Source organism: Sceloporus occidentalis, unplaced genomic scaffold (genome assembly GCF_023333645.1).
Source record: "Sceloporus occidentalis isolate IW3139 unplaced genomic scaffold, rSceOcc1.0.p SCAF_35, whole genome shotgun sequence".
Lineage (NCBI taxonomy): Eukaryota > Metazoa > Chordata > Lepidosauria > Squamata > Phrynosomatidae > Sceloporus > Sceloporus occidentalis.
In genome coordinates this window covers 4,166,849-4,187,934 of record NW_028317015.1, presented here as the reverse complement: position 1 = coordinate 4,187,934, position 21,086 = coordinate 4,166,849, and the positions used below count along the sequence as shown (strand labels likewise).

General features: G+C 43.4%; 1 protein-coding gene across 1 annotated transcript; it reads left to right on the top strand.

The window, feature by feature from the left end:
• The first annotated feature begins 12,280 nt into the window (after positions 1-12,280).
• Positions 12,281-15,299, top strand: LOC149297995 (cilia- and flagella-associated protein 68-like). Its single transcript, XM_089487857.1, has 3 exons — positions 12,281-12,505; positions 13,796-13,865; positions 15,163-15,299. The coding sequence occupies exons 1-3, from the start codon at positions 12,281-12,283 to the stop codon at positions 15,297-15,299; spliced, it is 432 nt and encodes a 143-aa protein (XP_089343983.1).
• Positions 15,300-21,086: the final 5,787 nt, after the last annotated feature.

Sequence of the window (21,086 nt, the reverse complement as noted above, 5' to 3'; positions counted from 1 at the left end):
TGAAACCCATCCCCCAGTCATATTTCATGCAACCAGGTTCTTGTCTAGAATTGGTGACATTGCACTCACATACTCTGTGCAAATACTCTGAAAAATACCCTTCATAAATGCCTTTAAATCCCCCTATATGCCACTCTGCCTCCAGAAATCCCTTAAACCCCCTTTATGCCACCCTGTCCCACGATATGCCTTTTAACCCCTATATGCATAAGAGGGCATAAGGCATTTCTGGAGGCAGGGTGGCATATAATGGGTTAAAAGGCATTTCATGGGGCAGAGTGGCATATAGGAGGCTCTAAGGCATATCAGGGAGGCAGAGTGGCAAGCCTGGCCGCAGATGTGCAGAACAGGGGGACAGGTTGACAAATAAAAGGAAATAAAAACAGAATTTTTTTTTTCTCAATCATAGCTTTTATTAAATATGAAAAAATTTACTAGTAAAACTTTTTTCCTATGGGGTCGTCTTATATTGAGGCTTTTTCTTTTTTTCCTAATTTAATATTCAGATTGTGGGGGTTCGCCTTGCTCGATCATAGAACCATAACTATGGTCTTATATTCGAGGTTGTCTTCTAATCAGATCTCAAATAGAGGAGTAAGATCCAGATCCCTTGCAGTGCTGCAGGGGACCTGGATCCTTCTTTCTGGCAGTCGGTGGAGGTCTGTGCTATGCGCGCAGACAACCTCCACTGCTGCTGCCACATCCACTGGGGCTTCTGTGACGGAGTACCGACATCACATGGCTTTCGGGTGCTCTTTCATATAAACTTCGGTGGAAGTTCTGGCAGGAGCAGCGGAGGTTTCTGCGCGCATCATGCAGACCTCCAATGGCTGCCACCCACTAGACACCAAGGAATCTGAAGCATGTGAACAAGTCTAGGGTAGCACTGGTAACTGGGGGCAGGGTAAGAGTGATATAGGGGGTTATAAGGGATTTCTGGAGGCAGAGTGGCATAAAGGGGGTTAAATGAATATCAGGGTGGCAGAGTGGCATATAGGGGATTAAAAGGCTTAACGTTATATTCCAGCGCTCAGCAGTGAATCAGCGCGCTCTTTGCAGAGCAGCGAGACAGAGGCGCTTCCACTGCAGGACTTCTACAAGGTAATTGAACTTCAAAAGGGGGAAAGAGTACATAGTGAGAAGAGGGAGAGAGGGTTGATAGGAGGGGTAGATAGGGAGAAGGGAGTGATAAGGGGTAGATAAGCAGAAGGGAGTGAGAAGGGGTAGATAGGGAGAAGGGAGGGTAGTGAGAATATTGAAATAAAGAGTCAGAATGAGAGAGAGAATGAATGGATTAATGTGTGGATGAATTGTGTGAACGAGTGAGAAAATTGATGAGAATGCATTAATGAATATGTGTTACAAATTTGTGTGAAAGAGTGAAAGAATAAATGATTGTGTGAATAATGTGAATAGCGTGGATGCCAAGGCTGGCCTTTGGGGTGCGTGACCTGTGATCTTTGCCTTAGGGGGTTTTATCTATACCTTTCATTCTGAGTTTTTCTGTGAATTCCAATTAATCTATTCCTGCAAAGCTGGGTTTTTGTGTTATTCTGTTGATCTTTATCTGCTATGCTATGTTTCCATACATTAGTTATGTATACTTGCAAATACAGGGGTTATACCTGGAGTGCTGTTTCCATGTGTTGTTTATTTGATCTATACCCTCAGTGCTGAGTTTACATGTGAATTCCAGTTGATCTACACATGCAATGCTGGGTTTGTGTGTTATGTTGATCTATACATGCAATGCTATGTTTCCATACATTATTTATGTATACCTGCAAATACAGTGTTTTTATGTTTTATTCAGTTGATCTATACATGCATGTGCTATTTACATGTGTTGTTTATTTGATCTATGCCTGAACTACAGGGAGTAAGTAAAAGAGGGGTGTGGTTAAGTAAATGAGGGGACAAAGGGACTCTGGGGATGATTACGGGGAGAGGACCTCTCAATGTCACGGTGCTGTCAGAAGGAAGGAAGACTGCGTAGACTCTAACAGTCGTCCCCTGATCTGCAGTCAGTGTGGGCAATTTTTTGGGGGGTGTTGTAGAGGAGGAATTGATTGCATGACTGGGAGCGTGGGGCAGGGCCCAAGGAAGTGCTTGGGTAGGGTCCAATTATTTCACTATAAAATATATTGGCAACAGGGTCTAATATTGATATATATATATATATATATATATATATATATCTATTGGCAGCAGGATCTCATATTTTTTATATATTGGATATATTGGCAGCAAGGGCTATTTATATATATATTGGCAGCAGGGTCTAATATTAACATATATTGACAGCAGGGTCTAATATTTATATTCATATTGGCAGCAGGGGCTAATATTTATAAATATCGGCAGTAGGGTCTAATATTAAAGAATGAAAACTGCCAGTTCAGCAGAAATCATATTTTAATCATAGTCTTTACTTTAAAGAGATCAGTATATATTGCATCGTTAAAAATGCATGTCTAACGCATATATATATATATATATATAAGTGTATATGTAGCGTTTTATAATTGTCCCCCACACACTTTGGTCTCTGTCCCCCCATGTGCCCCCCCCAAATATGAAAGCTAGTGACGCCACAGGGTATAAGGTATTTCTGGGGGCAGAGTGGCATATCTGGGGGGGCAAAGTGGCATTTAAATAAAAAAAATGCATTTATTCAATCACAGTTTTTATTAAACATAGAAACATAGTTTATTGAATTAATATTTACTAGTAAAACTTTTTTCCTATAGAGGAATTCCTGAATTAATATTCAAATATTGTTTTTTTGTTCAGGACAAGATACCATTAATTTAATCATATCATCTAATTTACTATTAAAGAATTATAGAATATGTTGAAAAAATGAACCAAAAACACAGCTTCTGACTTTTATTTGAAAAATACTTTACAGAAGTGAAAGAAAAAATGGCCAGACTGGTTCGAGATGACAGAAAGGCAACAGTAACTCATATAACCATTCCTTAAAGCAGATGGGCTACAGCAGCAGAAGACCACATCGGGTGCTACACCTGATAGATAACCCGATAACACAGGCTGGTCTTTCTGGCTGGGGAGTTCTCAAATCGATCCTGTAGCTGAATGCGAACAACAGTCCCCTTGGAGACTCTTTGGACAATAGTGTGAAACTCTATATCATCAAACACTGAGCCTTCACCGACCCAGAAGCTGACATCATGGACATAGTATGGCGAATACAAAGATAAGGTTTGAAAGGGTTTTAGCTGGTGATGCTTGTACTGTTGCATGAATCGAGCATCTGCTGTCCAGAGCAGTCGCCAATCAGGGACATCTAAAAGAAGCAAGGTTATTAGGTCTATATTAATTGTCACCAGTAGAAGACCAAAGTTGTTACTTAGCTGCCCTGGTAAAACTGAAATTATGCGTCCTACAACTTGATCTCCATTACAAGCAGGTGCTGACATATTAATTGTATAATGTGCACCACTAAGCTTCTGGTGAGCAGTTAAAGGGTTCACATTTGTACAGGATTCTAATTCATTCTTAACAAAACAAATAGATTCACTGGATGTAAAAGTCACTAGAGACATTATAGCCTTTTCAACAGCATCAATCAGCAGTTGATGATTGGTTGTGGCATCGTTACTCTGAAAGCCCAACATGATAAGAGTCTCACGGTAAACTGGCATAATCCACGGTGATATTAAACACTTCCTAAAAACAGGCCCACTTAAAACATACAGAGAATTGGATGAAATATGATTTTTCTTAATTATACAGTCAATACAGTGTGTCAGTGATGGCCTCAAGTAACTGATTCTAAAGTTCTGATCTGTGTTTTCATCACATGTTGCATGGACATCCATCACATAAGTGTTTTTATCACAAGAAGCCTTCTTTTCCTGAAGATCATGAAAGTCCCTTGATGGTATTTCATTCTTGTCAGTAGTCCGGATATAATACAAACTGGCTTGAGACTCTAATTGCCAAGGACAAGCAGAAGAAACACAAGTCTCACGTACAAGAGGGAATGTGTCTTTGAAATGATTTAGGATCATGGATTGGCCAAGGAAGGCCACAAGTTTATCATTGAGTAGGTTGGTGGGATGACATGGATCTCTTCTCAGTAAATCCCCACTACATAAATGAAAGAAGCGACATTGTTATATAATGTTAGGAACAACCTCTTAATGAGATGTAATTATAAATCTAAAAATATATGCCATATACAACAGACAGATTATTATTGAAGTTGTCAAAAGTTATCAGCTGGACACACTAAATGTTCCTTGTATTTTCCAAAAGTATGATTTGATGGATCATAATGATTCTGGCAAGATCCTGCTTAGCTAGACAATGACTGATGGGGGATGTTTCAAGACAATATTTTACATAAACATGCTTATGTAGAAGCTATTTTGGCAATTCCATGAGTTTGGGCAATAGGGAGTTAGCAGAAGAGCTTGCAAGAGCGTTGGAGTTTCAAATGCCTCATTTCACAACAGTGGCAACTTTCTTGAGCAGGAAGGGCTGAACTCACCTAGACCTGTATAATGCATAAGAAAATTCTGAACACTCATTGATTTAACATACATTATAAAAAGCCAGCCAGTGAGCCAGGCAGCTCCTGCAGCAAATACACACCAGTGGTGGACCTTTATAATGCATAGTGAAGTCAAGTTTACTTTAGTGAACAAACCGCAAACATATAGTGAGATCACACAAATGGAACATACACGCATTAGTACCTAACTAGACAGCCATCATTAGCACTTACATTTTATCACACCATTCTGGGGTCTGGTGAGAAGGTGGCGTTTCCATTAACATACTGATTATGTCCAGCGGAATCATGTTCTCCACTGGCAAACCTCTGGTGAAGATATGATTCAATGAGCCATCCACAAGAAATGATTTTTCTTGGCTTCTGTGGCAAAGAGAAACGGGCACAAACAATTATATAAAACATCCATGTGTTCAGTGACCACAAGATATGTTTAACTTTTTAGGCAAAGCAGAGGCCCATGAGCTGCTGCTGAATAATATCAAATGTATAAGTGAAACCTTCACGCAAAGAGCAAGGAGCTAAACATTATTGTGGACTGTTAAGAAAAGCATGTACCGTATACAACCTTCATGGTGCATGATTAGTAGATGCTATTGCAACAGATTACCGGCATCTTAAACAGGCAAAGAAAAAAGAAAACCTTATGACATGAGTTAAGGGACACTCAAACCATCAAACGCACTTTATTGCACATGAAAGCTGAGTATGCCCTACAGGCATGCCTCAGGTCCTTGGTTTGAAAGAATTGTGTTCACTTGAATAAACTATTTACAATATACCGTATTTGCCCGATTATAAGACAAGGTTTTTTCCAGAGCAAATGCTCTGAAAAATACCCCTCGTCTTATAATTGGGGTCGTCTTATAATCAGACCTCAAATAGGTCAGACTATGAGACTAAGATCCAGATCCCCCTCAGCGATGCAGGGGACCTGGATCTTCCTCCTGTGTTATGCCGCCCCCCAACTTACTGGTGCTTCTGAATCCCCGGTGCTAAGTCCGGGCAGCGTGTAGAGCGAGGACAGCGGACTAAGCACCGGGGACTCAGATGCAGGGGACCTGGATCCTCCTGTGTTATTCCCCCCAATTTACCGGTGCTTCTGAGTCCCCGGTGCTTAGTCCAGGTAGAGCTCTACGCGATTCACGTAGACAACTTCCGCTCAAGCGCGTAGAGCTCTACACGCTGCCCGGACTAAGCACCGGGGACGCAGAAGCACCGGTAAGGTTGGAGGAGGGAGGGGAATCTACCTCCTGTGTTATGCCCCCCCAGTTTACTGGTGCCTCTGAGTCCCTGGTGCTTAGTCCGGGCAGCGTGTAGAGCTCTACGCGATTCGCCCGGACTAAGTGTAGTTGTAATTTCTGGAGGCAGAGTGCTCTTTTAACCCCCTTAATGCCACTCTGCCTCCAGAAATGCCTTTTAACCCTCTATGCGCCACTCTGCCTCCTGAAATGCCTTATACCCCCATATATGCCACTCTGCCCCATTATATGCCTTTTAACCCCCTAAATGCCAGAGTGGCATATAGAGGTATAAGGCAATTCTGGAGTGGCACATAGGGGGGTCAAAAGGCATATCATGGGGCACAGTGGCATATAGAGGGTATAAGGCATTTCTGGGGCAGAGTGGCAAGCCTGGGGGCAGGTTGAAAAAAGGAAATAAAAACAAAATATTTTTCTCAATCGTAGCTTTTATTAACAAACAATTGTTCACATAGTTTACATGAATTAATATTTACTGGTAAAACTTTTTTCCTATAGGGTCGTCTTATATTCAGGCTTTTTTTCATAAATTAATATTCAGATTTTTGGGGGTCTTATAGTCAGGGTCGTCTTATAATCGAGCAAATATGGTAAATACATTATGCTGGCAGTTATATAGATAGTAGCAATTCTTAATCCCTGAATGGAATGATTTCTGGCAATACATTTAAAATACAGAGACACATGGAGATCCACCATCAACTTACCTGTACCCTGTGGACTGATACCCACTGTATACATCACTGGCAAAGGGAACAACTGCACTCAGAACAAACCCCGCTCTGGCTGCCATGGATACCACTTGCCAGCTGTTATGCCATTCTCTCATTGGACGGTCAGCAGGAGTCCCACCCTGTCCTTTACATAAGGCCACATGGATGTCCCCTTTCTGGGTTAAAACATCTGCACAGCTGCAAAAGAATAGGTATCACTGTCAATGATCACTAATTCTTGCCTTTAAAACAAAAATGCCGTGGTTCCTAAATTTTTATATCTTGTCCCATTTTACAGTGACACATCTTTTTTGCTCCTGGACCTGCCAATCTGGCTGCTTGCATTAATTCCATATGTGGTCTGCTCCATCATCACTTTGTGTAATGTTCACACTTTTGTTCTTTTGACCCATCTTACCCAGCATGCATGAAGAGCGTTTGGGGATACCAATGGGACGTTGCCTTTTGGACCATTTCCCATCAACAATTCTACACCTTGAGAAACAAAGATTTAAAATGAACTGGTTGCCAGTTAATATTTAACCTTTGAAAAAAATTTGCAAGCAGCTCTCTGTTCTTCTTCACACCAGCCTTCCTTCCACAATGAGGGAAGTTGAAAATAATTCTATCATAAGGTGCATTGGAAGACAAATCATGATCTTTAAGTCTTGTTGCATCCACTCCAAAGTAGGTTATAGCTCCTGAAGAGAAGAAACTCAAGATTATATTATTTATACCGCTGAGTGAATCATGGCATTGGCTAATCAAACCAATAAGCCAAGTTCCAAATTTCTGTAAAAAGCCTTAAGAAATGGTTTCACTAAGGACAGCTTGGAGAGTAAATGTCACGCTGAGGCAGAACATTCAAACTTACATAACAGATCATCATTACACGTCTAGCAAATGCATGCATGATTGCCAATATCCTACTTTCTTTTAGTGTGAGACGTTGTTTAATAAAAGGTACATCGAGCTGTGTGTCAGAGTTTAACTCCCTAATGGAATTCTATGAATCCTAGTTCAAAATCTTACAGTGCAACGAAAGAAAACAGTAGGAACATCACGAGACTGAGAACTTACATTGAACTACGTCTAGATAGTAATTTAACCAATCCGCTGCAAATCGTTCCTCCGCTTTTACCTTTGTCTCGAAGTGTCTGTACATTCTGGCAGGCAAAGGGCTTTTCGCATATTGTATCTTCAGCATCATAACAGGTGGCAGTAATACGATATTTGTCTTGGCTGGTATTGCAAAGGGCAAGGGAGAAGGAGAAATTTCCTTCACCCACCAACAAGACATTAAGACGTTCCTCTGTGTTATTTTGATCTAAAAGAGAAATCCAGTTAGAACAAAAGGGGGGACTACGCAATTCTTTTGTTTTGACATTCTTTTATAGTTCCTCGGCGTACACATGGCTGCCGGTAGCTATACAACAATTTTTCACTATACGCCATGCTCATTTCAAACAAAGCCATAAGGCACACCAACATCTCTTTTTAGTTTAAGAATTTAAACAAAGTGTTAGTCACTGGTTTATAGGGCTGCAACAACTAATCGATAAAATTGATAATGAAAATCATTGCCAACGAATTTCATTATTGACTAGTTGAATCAATTTTTTTGATAGATTATAAAATGAGGGTATTTTCCACAGCAAATGCTCTGAATAATACCCCTCATTTTATAATCTGTTTCATTCAGTGTGACTCGCAGCAGTTACTACTTACAGTCCCTCCGATGATTGGCCCAGCCCCTTTTTTCTCCCAGTCCCTCCCTGCAGCCACACTGATGATTGGCCCCGCCCATTTCCGTATAGCGTCCACACTGCTCAGCAACTCATCTGAGTATAAAATTAATATTTGGGATGCTGAAAGATAGGGGAGGTGGGGGTTAATTTAGGATCAGTCATGGTTAATGGGGAGTTTAGGGTTAATTTAGGGCGAGTCGTGGTTAATGGGGTGTTTAGGGTTAATTTAGGGGCAGTTATGGTAAATGGGTCATTAGGGTACATTTAGAGGCAGTTATGGTTGATGGGGTGTTTAGGGTTAATTTAGGGGCAGTTATGGTTAATAGGGCCTTTAGGTTTAACCCCTTGACTGCTAACGACGGCATGGTGACATAATTGGAAAAGGGTTTTCTAATGACAAATTAACCTTTTAAACGTATGAATTAGCGAACACAACGTGCTATTGGAACACAGTGATAAAGAGCCTCCGTACGCCTATAAAGATCTTCCATTAGAAATCAGCAGTTTACAGGTGTAACAGTTATGTACAACATTAACACCGTCTGGACAAAATATGCTTTTGGTTTTTTTTCCCCCACAAAACCATAGAAATTTCTGACATATACCGTTATATATATATATATATATATATATATATATGGGGTACCTTGTAAAAATAGTGACAAACATACAAGCTGTGTACACATAGTTAGGAAATGTTCTTGCCTTTGGCTGCCCAATCGCGATTAGCAGGAAAATAATAATGGAGCAGATCCAGTAACCGAGAACCAGAAGCATAGACTTTCCTATTATGTTAAAGTGCCAGAGCCAAATCGTTGTATCCCGTCTATGATTCTGGAAGCCAGACCCCTTATGAGTACTTATATGCAAGAAGGGCTCAACCAGCCTCTATTTACCCAACATAGGGGATTCAGTTTGGCCTTTGGTCCCAAGAGACCACTTTCATAACGCGACAAGCCGACAACCAAAGGGTTAATCCCTACAAAGAAGACTGTATGCATCACACAGATTAAGGGGCTCACCCATGGCGACGCACACTCGAGATCCGTCCCAGGAAGTTGTTGTCTTCAGTCGCTTGCTTTTACATCCCCTCTCTGTCAGCGATCTCTGTTACGACTTCTACACAGGCCGCGCACGATCCTGACAGACCCGAAAATACTTTACAAAAGGCATCAGCACATACACCGGCCAACACGCGTTTGTCTCCCAGAGCGCACGTTGATGACGTCGTGGTTGCCAAGTAACGTATCAACATGTTTAGGTTACAGGTCAGGGTACTAGTGGCCCGCACATTGGTGAGTCTCGAATGCTAAATATATACCGTATTGGCTCGGATATAGGCCGCCCCCTAAAAGTTTGGTGCTTTTTTAAAGAAAAAGTTTTTTTCTTTAAAAAAGCACCAAAAAAACATGCTGCCACTTTGTCCCCCCCCCGAGATATGCTGTCACTGTCCTCCCTCCCCCCGAGATATGCTGCCACTGTCCGTCCCCCCCCCGAGATATGCTGTCACTGTCCTCCCTCCCCCCGAGATATGCTGCCACTGTCCGGCCCCCCCCCCGAGATATGCTGCCACTGTCCCCCCCCCCCGAGATATGCTGCCACTGTCCGTCCCCCGAGATATGCTGCCACTGTCCGTCCCCCGAGATATGCTGCCACTGTCCCCCCCCCCCGGAGATATGCTGCCACTGTCCGTCCCCCCCCCGAGATATGCTGCCACTGTCCGTCCCCCCCCCCGAGATATGCTGCCACTGTCCCCCCCCCCGAGATATGCTGCCACTGTCCGTCCGTCCCCCGAGATATGCTGCCACTGTCCGTCCCCCCCCGAGATATGCTGCCACTGTCCGTCCCCCCCCGAGATATGCTGCCACTGTCCGTCCCCCCCGAGATATGCTGCCACTGTCCGTCCCCCCCCCGAGATATGCTGCCACTGTCCGTCCCCCCCCCCGAGATATGCTGCCACTGCCCCCCCCCCGAGATATGCTGCCACTGTTCCCCCCCCGAGATATGCTGCCACTGTCCGCCCCCCCCCCGAGATATGCTGTCACTGTCCTCCCTCCCCCCGAGATATGCTGCCACTGCCCCCCCCGAGATATGCTGCCACTGTCCGTAACCCCCCCCTCCCCCCCCGAGATATGCTGCCACTGTCCGTCCCCCCCCCGAGATATGCTGCCACTGTCCGTCCCCCCCCCGAGATATGCTGTCACTGTCCTCCCTCCCCCCGAGATATGCTGCCACTGTCCGTCCCCCCCCGAGATATGCTGCCACTGTCCGTCCCCCCCCGAGATATGCTGCCACTGTCCGTCCCCCCCCCGAGATATGCTGCCACTGTCCGTCCCCCCCCGAGATATGCTGCCACTGTCCGTCCCCCGAGATATGCTGCCACTGTCCGTCCCCCGAGATATGCTGCCACTGTCCCCCCCCCCCCGGAGATATGCTGCCACTGTCCGTCCCCCCCCCGAGATATGCTGCCACTGTCCGTCCCCCCCCCCGAGATATGCTGCCACTGTCCCCCCCCCGAGATATGCTGCCACTGTCCCCCCCCCCCCGAGATATGCTGCCACTGTCCGTCCCCCCCCCGAGATATGCTGCCACTGTCCGTCCCCCCCCGAGATATGCTGCCACTGTCCGTCCCCCCCCCGAGATATGCTGCCACTGTCCGTCCCCCCCCCGAGATATGCTGCCACTGTCCGTCCCCCCCCCGAGATATGCTGCCACTGTCCGTCCGTCCCCCGAGATATGCTGTCACTGTCCTCCCTCCCCCCGAGATATGCTGCCACTGTCCCCCCCCCGAGATATGCTGCCACTGTCCGTCCCCTCCCCCCCCCGAGATATGCTGCCACTGTCCGTCCCCTCCCCCCCCCTCGAGATATGCTGCCACTGTCCCCCCCCCCGAGATATGCTGCCACTGTCCGTCCCCCCCCCGAGATATGCTGCCACTGTCCTCCTCTGCCCCCCGACTGACTTACCGGAGCAGACTCCCGGGTGTCTTGCGGGGCCGGCGGCGGACATCTACGCAATACGCGTATACAACTTCCGGTGCCGGACGTGCCGGCACCGGAAGTTGTATACGCGTATTGCGTAGATGTCCGCCGCCGGCCCCGCAAGACACCCGGGAGTCTGCTCCGGTAAGTCAGGCGGGGGGCCAGAGGTAAAACGCATCGTGCGGTTAGACAACCTCCTGTGCCGGCACCCCCCCTCCGTGGGAAGTGCTGGCAGGGGAGGCTGTCTGAGCGTATCGGGGAGTAGGATGCAGGTTCCCTGCACCGCTGCGGGGATCTGTATCCTAGCCCCGCTGCCTGCCCGGCGTCCGGGACTACATGTCCCGGGCGTCAGGCGCTAGACCCCGAATATAGGCCGCACCCCCACTTTAAAGACTTAAAGTGGGGGGAAAAAGTGCGGCCTATATTCGAGCCAATACGGTAATATATATCTATATCTATATATCTAAACGAGAGTTTGTAAGTTTGTTTTTCGAAATACTATTAAAACAGGCAATTTTGATTTTTCAATGATAAACATGTTTGTCAATATAGTTTATTTGGATACTATTTGCAAGTAAAGCTGTTTTTTTATCCAAATTGAAGCACCTGAGAATGCAGCCTCTGCAGATCTCTATATGCATCTCAATGAACCTGTAACAAAAAAATAGACCACATGTTTAGCATGTTATTAAGACAAAAATGTACAATTTAAATATTTGCAATGTCTCACAATGTGAATCTGCTTTGTTTTTAGTATTGAATTTCTAAATGTGAATTGTATCGTTTGAATAGATGTTGCACGGGGCTCGGAAAGTGCGAGGAGTTATCAGTAACTGACAACATGAAGACTAGACTTAAACAGATATAGTTGCATACGATATCTGTAAGCGACATAATACAGGAAAACTAGGAGAAAACCCACTAAGGATTCCCGTAAAGCATTCAAGGCCCTAAACAGATGATCTAATATTTTTAGTGACAGTCTCCACCCTTGTGCACTGTATTTACATTTAAGTTTGTCTGTTTCAGCGGAATGTCTGAGCGCCTATATTCCAGACCTTGTTACGGATCTCTCTTACATGCAGATGGACATGGAGAGGTGTGGATGGATCATGGGCCATTCTCTAAGTTCAAGCAGTACGGCTGGAGATGTACAACTAAAGAGGATTCTTACTCCAATAAGACCCTCATGGGTAACTGGAATGAGGAACGGAATGACCTACGTAAACTGAAAGAGAGGAAGCCCATGCCCTCACAGGTACTTCGGAGCCAATAACTAGAGAATATGCATTACTGTGGTAGGGCTACAGTTTTATAATAGAGAGGTGGCATTAGGTAGGGTTGCTCAAGCTTTCTTATGCTTTCTCTCTCCCTCCTCCTCCTCTCTCCTCCTCATCCTTGTCTCTTTTTTCCAAGTCTCCACTTCATCCCTTCTCCCCTCTCTCTTCCACATCCTTGTCTCTTTTTTTTCCAATCTCCACTTCCTCTCTTGCCTCTTCCTGTTCTGCCGTCTTCTTTTTTCCTCAGGTTCTTGCTGGTGTCAGCTTTGTTGACCAGGCCTCCTAGAGTGCTTACTCAAAAGGCCGTTATGCAGAAGCTCTCTGGAAGGCCTGGTCAACGAAACTGATATTGGGGAAGAAGATGAAAAAAGAAAACAAAAGATAATGTAGAAGCAGAGCTATGGAAAAGGAGAAGAGGACACGGAGGGGGTTGGGAGACATTGAGGGTGAGAGTATGAGAGAGTGTGAGTTAGAGTGAGTGAAAAAGTCTGTTTTTGTGGCTTCTCCCTCGCCAACCCATAACTATGTCCAGTATTTTTTTGAGGAAAAGGTATACACGATACACATAAAAATGTGTTTACCCAAACTGCTTTGGTAAATGGTGTGTTCTTTGTCCTTTGGTTTATGTGACTGGGGCCAACTAACCCCAAAAAGTAATTGGAATTGGCTAAAAACTCCTTTAAGAGGTTTATTAAATAACTGGGCATGATAGGTCTATGTTAAAGTGGATTTGTCAGTGTCCCCAAATCTAAGAATCTCTGTATTGGTGGTGTTATTATGATTATTATTATTTATTGTTTTATATAGCGCCATCAAATTCCGTAGCGCTGTGCAATGGGTAGACAGGACATAAGTAGTATGTAACATAACAAATTGACTTACAGAGACAACAGGTGATGAGGGCCCTGCTCAAACGAGCTTACAATCTAGAGTTCATCTTTTTATCAGAATTACTGTTATGTGTTTATACGACTGAAGGAATGGGTAACCTTATAAAGGCGGCCTCTTCTATAGGTAAGCGCGATGTGGATGGAGTAGATGGAATAGATTTCAGAACAGTAATTAATATCCTATTTCCACCTTTTGTCTCTTCTCTGAGGTAAAATGAATGGAAGCCTAGGTGCAATGCTCTGAATTGATTATTCCCATTCCATCCACTACCATAAGTTTTTTTTTGTTTTTTTCTTTTATTAGATATAATATCACAAAATGTTTGGCAAGTTTTCAGGAATTTGAGGTACTGATAAAACCTCATTTTTTTATTTTAGTTTGCTCACTATTACCAAACCTCCCACTCCGTTGATTACCCCAAAAGAGACTTGTCTTCCAGGCGACAGGGTAAGTAAAATTTTTGTCTCTTACTGTTCAAATTTTCTTCGGGAAAAATGTCCCTTTACTCCATTGAAGCTTTGACTCTGAGGCCTTGTAAGAAATCCATATTTGAAAGGGGGCTACCTATAATAATGCCTGGACAGGCACTGGTATGTGCAGAAGTAATTTACAAATGCAAAACGTACTTACATTGGTAAAATACTAATTTTTGGTCTTTAGCGGCCTTCATAAGAGCCATAGAACCTCAATTCTATATGTGACCTAACGTGATTTCTCTGCTTATGGAGGACTGTTAATGCCCCGGTGCAGTTCAGCAGGTCATTGCTGAGAGGCACAGGATTTAGGTGGTAGAGTCATGGCCCCCATCATGCCAACACCATTGTTTATGGATAATTGGCTCCTTCATAAATATCAGTCTTGGTAATGCAGAGTTTGACAAATGCAGGGAGCGAGGTAGCAGTGGCTCCTTGATTTTTAGATTAGGCTCCTATTTTTTGTTCTATTTTATATCAACTCCTAAAAAAAATCAAGCCGTTTCCTTGACTTTTTTGGCCAGTTCCTAGTGTCACAAATTCATGCCCTAGGTTAAACCTCTGTATTGCATATTTTGGGGACGTAAAGCTGAACTGTTGGACTTTTTAGAATTTTTTACATTTCTCGTAGGGAATAAATCTTTAGTGTAAAAAGTAACAGAATAGAGATGGTGAATTACAATATTTGGTCAGTAGATGGCATTCATAGAGTTTATGTAGCGTTTTCCAATAGTTACTAGTGTGATTCAAGTACCTCCAAATACCCACAAGTACTCCTAAAGTACTGTTCCCTACCAAATATTAATTACCCAAACCATATTTTGAAGCGTCTCTTGGTCCCATAAGGCACTAGTTGTGTTTGTGCCACAACACTGATACAAGTGGTGTAGATGCCAACGGGGTTAAATTCCTTATCACAATTAGCGTTGCAGGACAGAACACATTGCTTTCCCCTGAATACACTTAGGATCGTATATATGCTGTAAAGTTTTAGAAAATGCCTACGTTCTTCCACACTTAGTCTAAACATTGATCAAGCTCCTGGATAATGGAAAATTCGGGAAAATGACTAGCAAAAAAAATACTTTAAGGCAGTACTAGTTTAAAGTTGGAATAAGAGATTTTTGCAGACGCGTAAGTGAACTGGTGTTATATTTTAAAATGCTACTTGTTTTTGTTTTTTTTTAATTGTCCAACTGTATAGAGAAAGCTGTGTCCTACTAACAATCAGGAAAACATACTTTAAATTATAATGTTTACATTTTTTGCAGTTTTCAAACAAGAACCTCATGCTTTTCCGGGACATCAGCCAGAACTGGATATCTCCCCAGACAAACGTCTTCAGAGTTCATGCTATATGACTGATTATAAAAATCCTTGGCTGCTACCCCAAAATCCTTTGCAGTGAAGACAACAAAAGCTCCTATTTGTACCCTGAGCCTTAAAATTAATATAATATTAGGAGCTCCCCTGTAAGGATTGCCTGGTATTTATGACCTTCCAGTGTTTATAACATTTTAGTAAATAATTTTATTGGAAAGTCTATTAAGTGTAAGTATACATTATCAGTGGGGCACTTTGCTGTGGCCTTATACAGTTGCTTCTGACGTAAAGAGTATTGCTAAAACAAACCACATGCTACTGGCTGATAGTCCCAACTATGTAGGTTTTCATATTAACAAACACTTTATGAACACCTGTATGAGGAAATCTCAACATTATTTTCCCAAATAAAAATTGAATATGAACATTAATAGTATACCTAATTTTTTATTAATTTTGTAGGCATTTATTTAGATTATGAAACCTGTTGGTAACCCATTGCTAATATTATATAGTATTCTAATCTAGAAGATAAATATTTTTCTGGGTTGACAAACCAGCAAAACTATTCGCCAAGGGCAGTGCCCCCAGATATCCCCTCCATGGCTACTGTCCTCACTGCTTAACACCGCAATAAGACAAAATCATACCTGGGAACTTTGTGGCTACATTTACCATTGCAGGATGGTGGTAGGGGAGGTGCAGGGGCGGAAAATGGGGCATGCTGCTTTGCCACTTCCGCCGACTCGTAGTTTCCCTGTGGCAGGGGCGTACCTAGAGTATTTGGCACCTGGGGCGGATCCTGTATGTGGCACCCCCACACACACACACACACACTTTAAAACTGCATAGCTTCTACCGTTATATACCGGCTCAGACACTGAAGGTGGTACAGCATAACACTTAATGTTATCACTATATACTGAGGCAGAAATTGACGGTGGTACAGCATAACACCTATCACTATATACTGAGGCAGACATTGTCGGTTGTACAGCATAACACCTACCACTATATACTGAGGCAGACAATGACGGTGGTACAACATAACACCTATCACTATATACTGAGGCACACATTGATGGTGGTACAGCGTAATCCCTATCACTATACATTGAGCCAGACATTGACAATAGTGCAGCATAACTCCTATCACTATATACTAAGCCAAACATTGATGTGGTGTAGGCCTACCACTTCATTAGTAGTAGGGATGCACCGAAATGAATTCTGGACTGAAACTGAAAATGCAGCATTTACCTGGCCGAAACCGAAATGACCCCCCCACACACCATTAAAAAAAATCTAACACTTTTATTTAAAGTAAGTAACACACCAAAATAGGACAAAACAATTAAATAACAATATATATATATAAATATATATAGATATATATATATGATTGTTAACAGCAATCACATTCCTATCATGCCCAGACATACCCAGATTCCAGACTTGGCATGATAGGAGTATGATTGCCCTATCTACCCCTTCTCACTCCCTTTTGTCCTACCTCTGTGAGTTCTGCTTGGCTTTTGCAGTTGCATTTAGCTTGGACACACAAGCGAATCCTGAGCTGGGGCGAATCTCCTAAGTGACATCTCTAAGTGAGGAGTTACAAGCAAAGAAGGAGAGTATATCCATTACTATTGCAAGGGGGAGCACTGTGTTTGTTTGTGTTGTGTTCAGTGTAAAGTTTTGTTGAAAAAAGCAAAAAAAAAAAGGGTAAGGGCTATTTCAGGTGTGTTGCTAATTAAGTAACCTTCTCTGTGAGTTCTGCTTGGCATTTGCAGTTGCATTTAGCTTGGACACACAAGCGAATCCTGAGCTGGGGCGAATCTCCTAAGTGACATCTCTAAGTGAGGAGTTACAAGCAAAGAAGGAGTTAAAAAGCAAAAAGGAGTTAAAAAGCAAGAAGGAGGGTAAAGTATAAATCCTTGTGATTGCATATAATATATTTATATATATATTTTGCGCCTTACTGTCTGTTTTTGCCAGTTATTTGAGCTATCCCCATTGCCAAGATGTCCTCTATGTTTGACAATGCGGTCAGGTGTACATCTTGCTCAATGTATGCAATCCTTGAGCAGCGCTTCGAGGGTGCATATTGCTGTGCGAGATGTGTGCGGGTTGCTCATTTGGAAGCACAAATCCTGAGTCTAGAGGAGCAACTGGCAACACTGAGATCTATTGACAACTTGGAGAGGAGTCTGCTGCTCACTGAGCAAGCTCTCTCGCAGGTAGAGGTGGGGGAGGATAGTGGGATGGAGGTACAGGACAGTCAGGCAGCTAGCTGGGTTACAGTTAGAAGGCGGGGTAGGGGGAAAAGCACCAGGGAGGCTAGTCCTGATCTAGCACACCCCAACAAGTTTGCCCGGTTGGCAGATGAGGGGGATGTTAGTTCAGAGTTAGCAGTACTGCAGCAAGTCACTGCCTCTGACCACCAGAGGGGTGTCTGCTCCAGTAAGGAGGGAAGGAGGAGCGCAGGGCAGGCCAGACAGGTGCTGGTAGTGGGGGACTCAATTATTAGGGGGACAGACAGAGCGATCTGTCACAAAGACCGGGATCGCCGAACAGTGTGTTGTCTGCCTGGCGCTCGAGTTCGGCACATCGCGGATCGGGTTGACAGATTACTGGGAGGGGCTGGAGAAGACCCAGCAGTCATGGTGCACATTGGCACCAATGACAAAGTGAGAGGGAGGCGGAGCGTCCTTAAAAATGATTTCAGGGACTTAGGTAGCAAGCTTAAGGCAAGGACCTCCAAGGTAGTATTTTCTGAAATATTACCTGTACCACGTGCCACACCAGAGAGGCAGCGGGAGATTAGGGAGCTAAACAAGTGGCTCAGAAGCTGGTGTAGGAAGGAGGGGTTTGGGTTCATGGAGAACTGGGCCGACTTCTCTGTCGGATACAGGCTCTACGGTAGGGACGGGCTGCACCTCAATGGGGAGGGTGCAGCTGTGCTTGGGGAGAAGATGGTCAGAAGGGTGGAGGAGTGTTTAAACTAGGGAAAGGGGGGGAGGGAAACTACAATATAGAAGGGGAAGATAGTGTAGATAGAAAACTGGGGCTTACAAATGTACCTGGGGGTGGAGCGGAGGGAGGGGTTAGAATAGTTAATAGGGATAGGCTTCATAGGGAAAAAACCATACACCTCTAAATTGTATGCTTACTAATGCCAGAAGTCTGACCAATAAAACTGACGAACTGGAGTTAATAATGTCTGAAGAAAATTATGACATAGTGGGTATAACAGAGACATGGTTGGATGATAGCTATGACTGGGCGGTTAACATACAGGGGTATAGTCTATTCAGGAAGGATCGGAAAAAACGAAAAGGGGGAGGAGTTTGCCTTTATGTAAAGTCCAGCCTAAAGGCCACACTGCGGGAGAATATATGTGAGGGAAATGATAATGTGGAGTCATTATGGGTAGAAATATATGGAAAGAAAAATAATAAAATACTGATCGGGGTTTGCTATAAGCCACCAAATATAATGGAAGCAGCAGAAGATCAATTATTAAAGCAAATAAACAAGGCAGCTAATCACAATGAGGTGGTTATTATGGGGGACTTTAACTATCCCGACATAAACTGGGAAAGCGAGACCTGTGAATCTCATAAAGGAAACCGGTTTCTGACTATAAGTAAGGATAATTATCTGTCCCAAATGGTACAGGACCCGACCAGAGGGGGCGCCCTACTGGACTTAATATTAACCAACAGACCTGACAGAGTAACTAATGTGCAGGTCAGGGGGCATCTAGGAAATAGTGATCACAATATGATACATTATAACTTGTCCTTCAATAAGGGAACTCTTAGAGGAGCCACAAGAACTATGAACTTTAGGAGGGCAAAGTTTGATCGACTAAGAGAAGCCCTTAACACTGTAAATTGGGAAAATGTCCTCAAAAACAAGAGTACAGACACTCAATGGGAGATTTTTAAGAATATCTTAAATTCTCACTGTGAAAGGTACATACCGTATGGGAATAAAAGAGTCAGGAACAAGAGAAAACCAATGTGGATAAATAAAAATGTAAAGGGGGCAATAAATGGCAAAAAAAAGGCATTTAAGCTACTAAAACAGGAAGGCAGTGAGGAAGCACTAAAAAGCTATCGGGAAAAAAATAAAATATGTAAAAATCAGATAAAAGCAGCAAAATTGGAGACAGAAAGACTCATTGCCAAAGAGAGTAAAACAAACCCCAAAATGTTCTTTAACTATATAAATAGTAAAAAGGTTAAAAATGAAAGCGTTGGCCCCTTAAAAAGTAATGAGGGAGAAGTTATAGATGGGGATCAGGAAAAAGCTAATCTATTAAATATATTCTTCTCTGCTGTATTCACAGAGGAAAATGAAATGCCAGGTAATATACAGCAGGATGAGATAAATGCCTCAGTACATGTCGCCTGTCTAACGCAGGAAGAAGTGCAGTGCCGCCTAAAAAAAATCAAAATAGACAAATCACCAGGTCCAGATGGCATTCACCCCCGCGTTCTAAGGGAGTTAAGTAATGTAATAGACAGACCCCTATTTCTAATATTCAAGGACTCTATAGTGACAGGGTCTGTTCCCCAGGACTGGTGCATAGCAAATGTTGTGCCAATATTCAAAAAGGGGACAAAAAGTGACCCGGGGAATTATAGGCCTGTTAGTTTAACTTCTGTTGTGTGTAAACTGTTTGAGGGTTTCCTAAGAGATGCTATTTTGGAGTATCTCAATGAAAATAAATGTATGACTCCATATCAGCATGGGTTTACAAGGGATCGGTCCTGTCAAACTAACCTGATCAGCTTTTATGAGGAGGTGAGCTCAAGACTGGATCGGGGTGAATCGCTGGATGTCGTATATCTTGATTTTTCCAAAGCATTTGATACGGTGCCACATAAAAGGCTGGTACATAAAATGAGAATGCTTGGGCTGGGGGAGAATGTGTGTATGTGGGTAAGTAACTGGCTCAGTGATAGGAAACAGAGGGTGGTTATTAATGGTACATACTCTGAGTGGGTGACTGTTGCTAGTGGGGTACCACTGGGGTCAGTTTTGGGTCCTATTCTTTTTAATATATTTATTAATGACCTTGTAGAGGGATTGCATAGTAAAGTATCAATCTTTGCAGACGATACTAAGCTCTGTAACGTGGTTAACACAATAGAGGACAGCGCACGATTACAAATGGATCTGCATAGGTTGGAGGCTTGGGCTGGGATGTGGCAGATGAGGTTCAACACAGATAAATGTAAGGTTATGCACATGGGGAAGAAAAATCCAGGCTGGGAATATGTATTAAATGGGAAAACACTGGGGACGACTGACATGGAAAAGGACTTAGGAGTTTTAGTTAACAGTAAATTTACCTGTAGCGACCAGTGTCAGGCAGCTGCTGCTAAGGCAAATAAAATCATGGGGTGCATCAAAAGGGGCATAGATGCCCACGACAAGGAAATAATTCTACCACTGTACAAGTCACTAGTCAGACCACACATGGAATACTGTGTACAGTACTGGGCACCAGTGTACAAGAAAGATATAGTGGAGCTGGAGAGGGTTCAAAGACGGGCAACCAGAGTAATAAGGGGAATGGGAGGACTACAGTACCCAGAAAGATTATCGGAATTGGGGTTATTTAGTTTGGAAAAAAGACGGCTTAGGGGGGACTTAATAACTATGTATAAATATATAAGGGGGCAGTACAGAGATCACTCCCAGGACCTATTTATACCCAGGACTGTATCTATAACAAGGGGACATCCTCTACGGCTGGAGGAAAGAAGGTTTCTACACCAGCACAGACGGGGGTTCTTTACAGTAAGAGCGGTGAGATTATGGAACTCTCTGCCAGAGGAAGTGGTGATGGTAAACT